At 43.3% G+C, this 12,717-nt stretch overlaps 1 protein-coding gene across 6 annotated transcripts in view; it reads right to left on the bottom strand.

The window, feature by feature from the left end:
• The window catches only part of LOC111846646 (diacylglycerol kinase zeta-like), a 106,241-nt gene that overhangs the window by 44,319 nt on the left and 49,205 nt on the right, over positions 1-12,717 (bottom strand). For 5 of the 6 annotated variants that reach the window (XM_072698375.1, XM_072698373.1, XM_072698372.1 and 2 more), the window contains 5 exons: positions 7,995-8,987; positions 2,043-2,151; positions 1,200-1,295; positions 558-635; positions 392-448 (listed from right to left, as the gene is read on the bottom strand). In XM_072698375.1, the coding sequence (XP_072554476.1) occupies positions 392-448; positions 558-635; positions 1,200-1,295; positions 2,043-2,151; positions 7,995-8,987 (1,333 nt within the window). The remainder of the gene's footprint in view (positions 1-391; positions 449-557; positions 636-1,199; positions 1,296-2,042; positions 2,152-7,994; positions 8,988-12,717) is intronic. The other variant, XM_072698377.1, reaches the window with a different exon arrangement.

The following is a 12,717-nucleotide window of genomic DNA, read 5'->3' as shown; positions in this document are numbered from 1 at the left end:
ATTGATCAGGAGCCTAAAACACAATTCATTTCCTGTTTGTCCGGATGCCAAAATGGACTCCAGAGTTTGCTCTGGAGGTGGGGATGTGGTACCTGTTCTGGACCTTGCACGTGGTCACCAATGAAAACACAAAATAAAAAGAGAGGATGTGAAACAAAAAGCCAAACAGAGGCAATACAAATGATAGTGGCAGAGCTGGAAGAACAAAATGCAAAGAGTTTGTGCTGTAATGGAAACTGCAGAGACTCGCTCTTCATTTCCAGAAAAGTGAAAAGTATACTATTAGCAGATAAACTGTACAAAAACTCTCACTAGAATTAATTTTGTTCAAACTGTTAATAGGCGTGGATGGAAGGATAGATTCCTTGAAATGTATGAAATGAGTTTTTACCTCCCGTATATTTCTTGATCCCGATTCTCTAAATGACGGTTTACACCTGAAATTTATCTGCAGTGGGGATAAAAACAAAAACAATTACTTTCATTAATGAAGACTGCTGCCCACACCTTCTCTAGCAGCTGTGCAGAGTGAGAGCCCCACCCCCCACAGCACCCACCTTCTCCAGCTGCTCGATGCAAATCGTGTGTACCACTATCTTGCAAGCAGCGCATTTCTTCCGAGGTACTGACTTTTGCTGTGGTGTGGTGAGACAAAATAAGTTTGCTGGGAATACAGGTAGTTTCCTTAACCTGAGGGTTCTCTTGAAACCATCAAAATTAAAGACAAAACTCTGCCTTGGACAGCGGATTCATCTTGGCAGTCTTCAGCTCTAAAGCTGGGTGAATTAACATTGCTTTTACTTAATCATGAACAGATGGGCTGTTTTCAAGAACTAAACACTAGAGGGCGCTGTACAACTAAGAGTGTGACATGAAATTTTTGTCCAGTTCATATACATTTTACTCAGTACAGTAAATGGATCTGAGGCCAAACAATACCAAGACAGAAGGCCATTATTTCATTACAGTTTTTGTATTCAGATTATTATTAAAACAGTCATTATTTTTTTTTTTAAAAAAGCAAAAATGTCTTTGGAGTGTAACCCAAAAATTACAAAGCACACACAGGGCATGGACACACTGCAGCCTCACTGCACACAGATCTCACTCAGCACACATGCACAGCCAGCTCCCGAGCTCTGCCGCCCCAAACAGGGGTTTCTCTGTCAGATTAGAGAGACAAGGAAGAGGGAGCTCACCATCGTTCGAGCGATGCAGTGCTGCTCTCCAACATAGCAGAAGTCCCCAGAGACATTGGTCTCAAACCAGATGTGCTCTCCGTAAACAGCATTTTCCTAATGGGGGGGGGGGGGGGCAGGGACAGAAGAGGAAGATTGGCATGGCAGACGGGAGAAAGGGAGGGTTATCCGTGGATCACATAAGGAGACGGGGGGGAGTGTACGAAGAGCAAGCCCTCTGTGGTTATCGCCTCACAAACTCACTAATGGTGTAAATGGCCTCGCTGGCTTTGTCAGAGGAGAGAAAAGGGCCTTCAGCTGGTGAGAGAGAACAGCCTCCAGACAGACACTGTTACCATTACTGCACTCTGATAAATAAACCACTCCAACTTTAAGAAACACTCTGACATTCCACCGAAAAATGTTTATGTGGGCATCATATAAGAAGTGTAAGTAAATATTCTGAGGACCAGTTAAAAGCAGGTGAGCAAAAAGTCTAAAAATGCAGCTTTTATAAGAAAAGTGCTTATTTTCAACCACTTTATGAAACAGTGAACATCTTTCCATCCAGATGGATGCAAAACCATCACGATTCAATGCTGGCCATCCAATTTAAAAGGGGTCTCTTTCATCGGCAATCATTTTTAACCCAATGGTATAAGATAAGGACTTAATAGGAAGCTTTTCTTAGAGGAACTTAAGTAACCCAGAGAGCATGTTTATCTAAATGTCATCGTTTACAGGCGCTGTTTCATTCTCATGACTCACGTTTAACCTTAAAACCTTCCCTTTCATGTGCATGTAATATTCTAAACAATTAAAAGTCAAATAACCACATACCCCCCGCCCCACACCCACACTCACACTCCAGTCCACGGTGCTGCGTATCTCGTGCTCACGGTCGCCTCTCAGCACAGTGGAAGCGCAGGGCTGGGCATTTAGATGCTGAAGGCCTGCCTTGGCGATGGCTTTTCTGTAAGGACACAGAAGTACAGACTGCACTTTACCTGCATTGGGCTCAGGCACTGTAGTCACACACCCACATCACACTGGATTCCTGCTCCCCAAACCCTGTCGTACTGTAGTTCTAATTCTCTCACAGTGGAGCCACATTATCAGCCCTTTACTTAGTTTATTGCTTGTGTAAATCTCAAGACTGACTAGGACTCACTGATGCCTACAATAATGTTTAATTACAATTACTCAAAAGGCTGTAGTCTACATTAAGTCTTTACTGCTCTGTAGAAAGCACACTATACCATTCAAAGGATTGGGGAGTCACTTAGAAATTTCATTTTTTTTGCCCAATAATTTTCCTTCATTTTTTGCCCAATAAGATAACATCAGATTCATCATTGCAAGTGCATTGTGTCTAGTCATTGTTAATGTTGTAAATACCTATCATAACTGGAAACGGCTGTTTGGAATATCTACATAGGTGTACAGAGGCCCATTATCAGCAACAATTAGTCCTGTTTTCCAGTGGAATTTTTGTGTTTGCTAATGCAAGTTTATCATTTTAGAAGGTTAACTGATCATTAGAAAAGCCTTTTGCAATTATGGTAGCACAAATGAGAATTGCTGTGCTGATTAAAGAAGCAATAAAACTGGTCTTCTTCGAAGTAGTTGAGTATCTGGAGCATCAGCAACTGTGGGTTTGATTACAAGCTCAAAATGGTCAAAAACAAATAACTGTCTTCTGAAACTCATCAATATATAAATGAAGGCTATTCCATATGAGAAATCGGCAGGAAGCTGAAGATCTTGTACAATGCTGTGTAGTACTGCCTTCATAGAGCAGCACAGCACAATAGAAAGAGGAGAGGGAGGCCCCAGTGCACAACTGGGTGAGAGGATAAATATATTAGAGTGTGTAGTTTGAGAAACAGACGCCTCATAGGTCTTCAACTGGCAGCTTCATTAAATAGTATAGAATGGTACATAAGAAGTGCTCATTAAGCCAATCCAACTTGTGGGAGATGCTTCAGGAAGCACAGGGTGAAATCTCATTAGATTACCCCAACAAACTGACATCTAGAATGCCCAAGGTCTACAAGCCTGTAATTGCTGCAAATGGAGGGCTTCTTGATGAAAGCAAAGTTTGAAGAACACAATTATTGTTTTAATTTAAAAAATGATTGTCAATCTAACTTTGTCAAGGACTATTTCCAATTTATTTTGCTATAATTCCTATTGAAACTCTTTTCATGTATGTTTTCATAAAAAACAAGGATATTTCTAAGTGACCCCAAACTTTTAAACGGTAGTGTAACTGTTATTATTATTAATATTAGAGACTTAAAGCTGACATGGGGGGCCTGGAATACCTCTGTAACACATGCCACACTGGATGGCTAAAACAGACAGTGGCCAGCACTGACGAGGTCTCATCTACTGATAAATGCAGTTGCTGAATCTCACAGCCCAGCGTGGCAAGATTTGTGACACTGATACCAAAAGAGGGGTCTAATAAATGCAACAAGTCATCAGTAGGCAGCATGTGACCTTTATGTGGTACACTGACATTTGACATAATATGCCACTGCCTCTTATATCACCACCCTTCGGATTGGTCTCAGTACTGACCTGTACAGACACTGAACTGACACTGAACAGACCCTGGCTCGATATTAGAGCTATTAGACTTTAGTTATTTGAGTTTAAATGCAATCCGATGTGATGCCAGCACTTATAACTGCAGGAAATGTCATGTTGCCTCCATTGTGACTATGACCTGTTGTTTACTCACCTAACTGGAAAAATTCATTAGGAATGCACCAATCTGACTTTTACAGTCCTGACAAGGTTACATGGACTTTGGGTATGGGATGATACTGAGTACCGATCTGATACCAGTGTTCAGCTAATAAGCTGTATACTTCACTGTGTGGAAGACACTGAGATCATTATATATAAGGCAACATTAGGTTTGACTTAAACATTGCTTTCCTAACTTTGTGAAACAAAATGTAACAAATAAATGAATGTACAGACACTCCTCTACTTACGAACTTTCAACTTACGAACTTTCAGACATACGAACGAAGAGGACTGTAAGCCCAAATTGTGTTCATTGGGCTCCCGTAATCCTGTCCGCAACATCAAATTTTTTTTTTCTGCCCGCCGATTCTGGGTAGTACGACTTCTGGCCGCTACTCCCGCCGTGCAGCAGCGTAGCATGTGTACTCCCAGCATCCTAGTTCTTTGTACTTGCATATACCCTTGAAATGATGCTGAATAACGACTTACGAACATTTCAAGTTACGAACGGCCATTCAGAACATATCTTATTCGTAAGTAGAGGAGCGTCTGTATACATTTACTGAATATTAAATAATAATTCAGTAAACATATATATAAAATTTACCTTACCTGAAACCTGAGTTTACAACTTCATGATTTATATCAGAATTTTCAGTTTTCAGCATGAATGATTTCTACAGAGGAACCGGCTGTGAATAAATAATTTATCTAAATAAAAATAACTGCCATTCTTTCCCCACAAAGGCTATCAAAATGCCCTTACCTTTCGTAAAACATTGTGTGTTAAATTATAGTCAAATTAAATGTCATTGTTTTCATTCACTAATCAGGCACATAGCTTATGTAAGCAGAGGGCGGTTGTCTGCTAGCAGACTACTGTTTTCCGGAAAAGAGAAAAAAATGATATGATGCATCTAATTTTTTTCTTTTTTCTGGGGGGGGGGGGGGGGTACACCACAAGTACCAGGCACATCTGAGTCACCCAAAATCCGCACTGGTTCTTGTCACACTGAATACATGCAAACCATGCAGGTATCTCGTTGCTTTGCCACATTTCAGTATATGTGGCAGAAAATATTAGTCATTGTGTTTCGATTGGGCAGAAAGAAATCCCAGAGCAACGTCAATATATACCCCTTTATCTAAGAATTACTGCAACGTATAATGCAAAGTGTGGGGTGTATTATCCCGTTTATACTATAGTTATCACACATTGGCTTACATGTTTGTACTTGAATACATTATTTTCACGTTTACGAATGTAAAACAAATTTATTAGTAGAACTGCTGTTTAGGCTTGGTCAGTATAACGGCGCGGATTCATGGACAGGCTTGCCTAGACCATCTAGTTTTCTTCTAATTATTATTTTTTAGAAGTGATCCTTTATTGGTCATTTATTTGTTTGTGAGTTTGTGTGGTTAAAACTAAATAGACACTAACTAATTCTAACGTCTCTTCTGTGTATTTCTGGTACATGTATGCATAGTCTGTTTCTGTACATGAAGTCTGTGTTTATCAAAAACAAAGCACGAAGGAAAACATTCTAATGGTAATAACTTGTTTTATATTCTTTTGGAATACATCTCTGTAAAGTTATCCATGATCTATGCTATCTATGTAAATGAGTCTTTAATGCACATTGTGGATGCAGTTGGTCTTTATGGTTGCCGCATATGACTGACGTGAATGTGCAAGCTTGCCAGTTTGTTGCTCTTCTGATGTGATTGTTCTCCTTTGACACTGTGTCACATTCTCTTTGATTTGTAGAAATTAGTTTATAGTTACTATTACTTCATAATTTTATAGCTAATTCTTGCATCGTTTTGAGGAGTAGGGGCAGAAGTGAGGCCTAAGGAAAGTGTAGCCTAGGGGCCTCTGAACACGTTATTCTACCACTGACGGTTATACAACATACCATGGGATTTCCGTTCCGCTAAACTGTATCTTGGGCTTTTTCAAAATACTGAAATTGGGTTGTTCTTTAAAATACAGAGGTGCCTGTGGTTCATGAACACAATCTGTTCCAGGAAAGTGGTCGTGAACCAATTTGTACACGAACCAAGGCATTTTCCCACATAAGAAAGCATTGAAATTCGATTAATTCATTTACAAGCCTATCAAATAATAATTTTTTAAAATTAATTTTCTGGTTTTTATAGAAAAAACTTAATAGTTTTCCAGAAGAAAAACACAATATAGTGTGGCAATGGGCGGACCGAGGCATCGCGGGAGCAGAGAGAGACATGGAGACTTGCTTGCCGAGGAAATCACACTCTTTATTAACAGTCCTTAACCCTTGTATTGTTGCTGTTAATGTTAATGGTTGCATTTCCCTATTGTCACACGTGTGTTTGCCTGTGTCTTGTGTGTAACCGGTCCAATCCTCGCGTGTATTTAGCATGTGTAAATCTTCCACTGTGTGCATCTTGCAGTTCGGCGTCTGACAACCTTGTGTTTCCCGTCAGTGTATTTGGGTTTGTTGGGTGCCTTTTGTGGTCCTGCTATGTACAATTGCACGTGAAGCATGCTGGGACATGCGCCCGCTGCTGCTACACTAGCCGGCGCTACATTTTTCTCACAAAATTTTTGGTCATGAACCAAATTGTTTGTAGGCCACAGCGTTCATGAACCGCAGGCACCAATCTACCATTGAAATAACTTATACCGGGGTGTAATGTCTGCACACTATGAAAAACTAGATATCGCCCAAGCTTGCTACTATTACATACTGTATTCAGTTATACACGACACCAAGCCACCATAAGTTAGTTGTGTTATAATTTGCAGTGTTACCATCACCCTTCGAAACATTGGCTTTGTAGATATTGCAAGTAGCCCAGAACTTGTTGGCTTAGCAACTTCAAGCATGAAATACCTCCAAGCTACTGACTTTCTTGTTCCCTCTGTGCTGTGCTAGCGTTCCTTCTAACAGATCACCATACTTGTGATCTTGGAAACACCGGAATTGCTAACTTACTTTCCAAGAATGAATTTGAGGGTGGAATGAATCATGGGATTAGTCTTGTTCGGTGAGGATGCAACCTTCGTATTTGGGGCAGGGAAAGACCAACATCCAAGGATTTTACCGTCCTCTGTACTTATGTTCTTAGTATTGGAACTGGTCTTCAGCAATGGAAGATGACGTAAAACATGTACACGAGAACAGAAGCATAGTCAAGTTCACATATTGAGGTTCACCCAATGTATGGGTATACTGCCGCACTGCTGATCCATGAGGTAGTACAGTATGTGCACGTGGGCGCAAACATACAGTAACATATGGAACTGACTTGAATAGATTGGTTCATTGATCAGCCTCATTGTCACCAGCATCCAATCCAGCAATATTAGTGTGGGATCAATATCCGATAGGTGTATCCCTAAAAGTCCTCACTATTTAGCATCCATCTCAAAACAACAAACATCTGGATGTTAAATGCGGTAACTACAGTGCATCAACCACCAGACTCATTCTACGATGCTGTTTTACCAATCCATAAGCCCCTCGGATCACTAATATTGGCAAACGCTACCAGGCCTCCCATGCCCACACAATAAGACTACATTTATTCTCATGCATTGTCACAGAAAAATTCCCTGGAGAGATATGCTTGGAATCCAAAGAACAAAAGCAACATTTTGGTGTTCCCTTCACTGTAATACAAACATTTTGAACAGACGTACGTGAAGTAAGTTTCCAGGAATACGCTTATACAGTAGGTTCTCTGTTTTAAGTTTAAAGTATGCAGTTTTTATATAATGCCATATATCCTCAAATATGTTCTTCTTTATATTACACGTAGCAGGTCAGAACAACATAAATGGCAGTTACGCTACTTTTAATAATTTTGGAGGATTGTTTTGGCATGTTTTAGGCATGTGTACAGGACACCCACTTGTGTGTAAACTGAGCACTGTCTGTATAAAATGTATGCAATTAAACACTACTGTTAAGGAATCTGAGGTCCAATAAACAGTGTGATCAGGCCCCATAGACATGCAACACAGATCCCTAGGTTTGCTGAGCTTTATGCAAGTAACAGTCTACATACGCGAGGAACACACTCCATGTCTCCAGCTGGGGGTCATAGTACGCCCCCTGCAGGGGGCTGAGGGACCTGCGGCGGGCAGGCAACTTCCAGCACGCTGAGCAGTTCCGGTAGAGCGAGGGACGCCTGCCCACCCGAGAGCTCCTCCTGCTGGCCAGAGCCACAGCCTTGCCGGACCAGGTGCCCCCAGACTGGGAGAAGGTGGACAGGCGGCGTTGACTGGAACAATAGTAGCGACCGTACAGCCCGTCGTAGCTCTTCTGATAACAGATGGCATCAGCTGGCAGGAGGTGTGATGAATTCCGACGCAGGCAGCGGGGGGCACGGATCAGCGGCCGCGGCTGCAGGCTTTCCACTGCCACTGCCTGGGACACCTCCTTCTCCCAACACCGGGTGGCGCCCTCAAGCTCAGAGTGCTCACTCGTGCTCTCCCCAGACAGGCTGTCGTAGCTGCCGCAGCTGTCATTGTCCACTTCTGAGTCAGATGGAGGGGGGCTACATTTAAGGGTCTCGTGGTCCTCCTGTGGCCGCTGAGCCCTGCCCACTGTGGCGTCTTCCTCTTCAGTCATCTGGATGAGGCTGGCCAGCAGCATGGAAGGTCCGAGGAGGTGGGCATCGATGGTGCGTGGCCTGGCATCCTGCCTGCGCCGCACAGCAAAGCGAGGGTTCAGCCTGGGTGTGGTCGTGCTTGAGCGCCTTCGTGCATAGCGAGTCTTGGCCAAGTGGCGGCCCCTGGGGTTATGGGTATCAGAGATGGCAGCCATGGCCTGGTTCTGCAGGCTCGAGCGACGGCGCTGCATCAGCCCGGCAGATGGGAGCCCCGCACTGGAACGGCGGCGCACCTTGCTGGTGGGCACTGCCACACTGGCCCGGCGAGGCCTGCAGCAGTCTGGCCCACCCTCCTCCTTCCTCTTAAAGTGCCGGCGGAAAAAGGTATCCATGGCAATGAGGTAAAGCAGGTGAAGGAGCCAAGCTTTAGCACATGCTCTGAGGAAGCTGTTGGTGTGAGAAGGAGTCAGTCAGCACTGGATTTTGGCCATAATTTTGGGTAATGCAGTACTGCTCCTTCAACTGCTGGATAGTCGATCATTCTACCAGTCAAAACGTAGCACAAATAAATGAACCTCTAGAAACACTCTGCAAGTTCCTCAAGCTGCACTCAGCCAATACAAGAGACAACAGAAACCACTGCTCTCCAATTGTGGTGTGTTTCCGGGATAACACAAGACTTTTCTTCCCATTACGACCTGCAGTCATACAGCCTTTACTGACAAAGTGCCAATAGGACAAATGCGGTCAGACGCCCTCAGTAAATTGGTGTGAAAGTGGGTAAGGAATGTCTCTGGAGCATGAGCGCAGTACAGCACTTCCGCGTAGCCTACTCTGAAACATGCTTGGTGCTCACCCTCTCATATGCACTCCCTTCAAAACTAATGCCTTTCATTTGCAGTCACAAGTGGAACATAAGAACATATTAAATTTACAAACAAGAGGAGGCCATTCAACCCATCTGGCTCGTTTGGGAAGAGTTCAACTAATAGCTCAGAGTTGTTCAAATCTTATCTAGCTTTGATTTACCCAAGGTTTTAGCTTGAACTACACTAACATGAAGACTATTCCATACTCTAACTACACGCTGTGTAAAGAAGTGCTTCTCAAATCCAGTTTAAACGTTCTCCCTCTAATTTCCACCTATGGCCACGAGTTCTTGTATTTGAACTAATATTAAAGTAACTATTTGGTTTAACAGCATCCAGACCTGTTAGAATCTTATATATGTGGATCACGTCCCCCCTTGGTCTCCTTTGCTTGAAGCTGAACAGATTAAGCTTAGCTAAACTCTTCTCATAAGACATTCCTCGAAGACCATTCATTCTTGTAGCCTTATGCTGAACCCTTTCTAAAGCAACAATATCTTTTTTAAGGTAAGGTGACCAAACCTGCCTACAATATTCTAGGTGGGGTTTTACCAAGGAATTGTATAATCTTAGCATCACCTCCCTTGATACCTAGAGATGTGACCCAACATCCTATTGGTCTTTTTAATTGAGTCTATACTGAGTCATTTAAAATCACTAGTTACCCTACATTAGGGATGGGTGATCTGGCGATTTTAATGGTCAAATATCAATACCGGACCTTATTGGAGCCTTAGCTGTCGAATGAAAAAAATTGCCCTCTGGTGCTCAGATGCATCACTGCATCTCATATGCTATGGCCAGGTAATTTTACACTTGCTTTGATGTCAGCAGACGCCTGATCTTACATTCACACCACGGCAATTCGCATTAACGAGGACATTAATTTTCCAATGAAAGAACGGGGTTGGTAGTGATCTGAACATGGTGAAGTGTCTGTATTTCTATGAGAGCTTTTAAGAAAACAGTTTTATGCCAGTATTTAATTTCAGAGTTACTTAGAATATCACTGAAATACAGTAAATACAAGTACAAATATTCTCACTCATTGTCCCAAAAAGGTGGAAATGGGACATTATAAACGTGTCTTGTATGCAAAGTTTGCACCATGTAGCTTGTGGTTTGGATAAAGAACTATACTGCATTTTGATCACTGGACCTTATGGAGGTACAAATGCCAATGTCAGCATATTTTGAGATGTGGATGCTTTGCTATACATGTAAATAAACAGGAAGGCATTTTTTTCTGGCAGCCTGGCAACCACAGCGCTGAGGGGACAGTGGCGTTCCCTGGGGACAATGCAGAGGGGACAGCACTGCTTGCTAAGCAGAAGTTTGAGGGGACAGCGTCGGTCCCTAAACACTTCACCGAGGGGACAGTGGCACATGCTTACAATGGCACCGAGGGGGCAGTGTCGCTCGCTAACCACAGCACTGGGGGGACGGTGGCGCTCACTGGCGACAGCACTACTCCTTATCCACAGCCCAGACGAGACAGTGACGCTCACTGGGGACAGTGCATAGGCGACAGTGAGGCTTGGTGAGCCAGTACGTGATCTGAATGAAATTATTGGTCAGACTTTTCTTAGAACCATATGAGAATGTACTGTAATGAGGAGTTTCTATGCCCTGTGGATTTCTCAAGTTTTTGTGTAATATTAGCTTATTAAAGCATTTGTATTTTTTATTACTTTAGTTTTAGTTATCTGTGGACCTAGCTCAAAATATCAAACATATTTTCCTGTCTACAATCATATTTAAGAATCTGCATCGAGGGTCGTATCAAGCTTTTAAAAAAATGTGTGTGTGTGTGTGTGTGTGTGTGTGGGGGGGGGGGGGGGGGGGGGGAGGGGGGTAGTTCTGGGATGGGTAAGTAAAATTCTCCTGGAAATTATCACAGCAAATTACAATATAATTATAATTACGACCAATTATATATACCAATTATATAATTATATATAACTTCCTGCATTTTCTTTACATCTACACTATGCAAATAAAATGATGCAAATTATACTGTCAAAGCAACAAAATTTGCTTTAAAAAAAAAAACTGTTCTTCTCAAATCGAACACGACAGTACGTTGCCAACTTCGAAAAGGAGCAGCTTTCGTTCCCTCGTCACTGACGCTAGCTGATATATTTGCTATGATTGGCTGAATGGTCCTTCAATCAAACTAACGGACCTATGTGTGTAGTGCGCGTGTGTTTTTTCTTCCCAGATCAGGCTACAGTTCCGTTCGCTCTGTATTTTAGTATCATTTTAATCTGATAAAGGGGGGTGCCTTTTTTGGTGTAAAACGGCAATATAACTTTCAATATAATACTCACCCGTCCAGCGGCTTTCACGAACGCCGGGCGGTTTGCCGTTTGGACGGCGCCTAACGTGTCAGTTGCGAGTAATGTGCGTATTTCTCCTCAACTCCTAACGTTTACTATCGCTATTCTCGTCCTTTTATTGTCTCGAGGGCGCGGGCGTATTTGTGAGTAGAGTGTTTGTGTGAGACATTCGCAAGGCGCCCTGAGCTGTGTATGCAGCCCCGCCCCTCCTGCTAACAGACTGAAACGGCAGCCAGCAAGAAGCGTCAGCGTGACCAGCTGCTTTTTGCGTACTTTAGAGTAACAAATCGTACCGGCGTACTTCGGTGTAAAAATGCGTGCCTGCTACGCAAAATGCGTGCCTGCTACGCAAAATGCGTGCAGGTCGGTAGGTCTGCTAATCATAACATTGAGGGAACAGTGGTGCTCGCTGTGGATAGCGGAGCTCACTAAACACAGCGCAGAGGGGACAGTGCCACTCGCTAAACACAGCACCAAGAAGACAGCGGTGCTCGCTAAACACAGCACCAAGGAGACAGCGGTGCTCGCTAAACACAGCACCAAGGAGACAGCTGTGTTCGTCAAACATGGCACCGAGGGGACAGCGGCGCTTGCTAGCCATAACGTCAAGGGGACAGCATTGCTTGCTAACCACAGTGCTGAGGGGACAGTGCCACTTGCTAACTGCAGCCAGCTGCTGTCTTGCCTGCCTTCTGAGTAAAAGGTCACTTATGTAATGGCAGCCTGTGTCTCGCGTGTGAGAGAAAGCTGCCATTTTTGGAGAAACCTCAGCAGCTTTCCCAGCCTGCACACTGGCAGCGCATTGTGAGGGCACGCTACAAGCTTGGGTCAACTCTACCCTGGCTCTGGTCAAGTGTATGTTTGTGTGGGTGTGGGAAAGAGAGCAAACTGAAATAGTGATCTGCAGAGTCAGGGCCCCTTATCCCAGGATCATGCTCTCCCTTTATCAGTTCGGTGTCACATGTCTAC

Source organism: Paramormyrops kingsleyae, chromosome 13, assembly GCF_048594095.1.
Source record: "Paramormyrops kingsleyae isolate MSU_618 chromosome 13, PKINGS_0.4, whole genome shotgun sequence".
Classification (NCBI taxonomy): Eukaryota; Metazoa; Chordata; class Actinopteri; order Osteoglossiformes; family Mormyridae; genus Paramormyrops; species Paramormyrops kingsleyae.
Note: the sequence above shows the minus strand (reverse complement) of the source record. Positions and strands in the feature narration are given on the sequence as shown.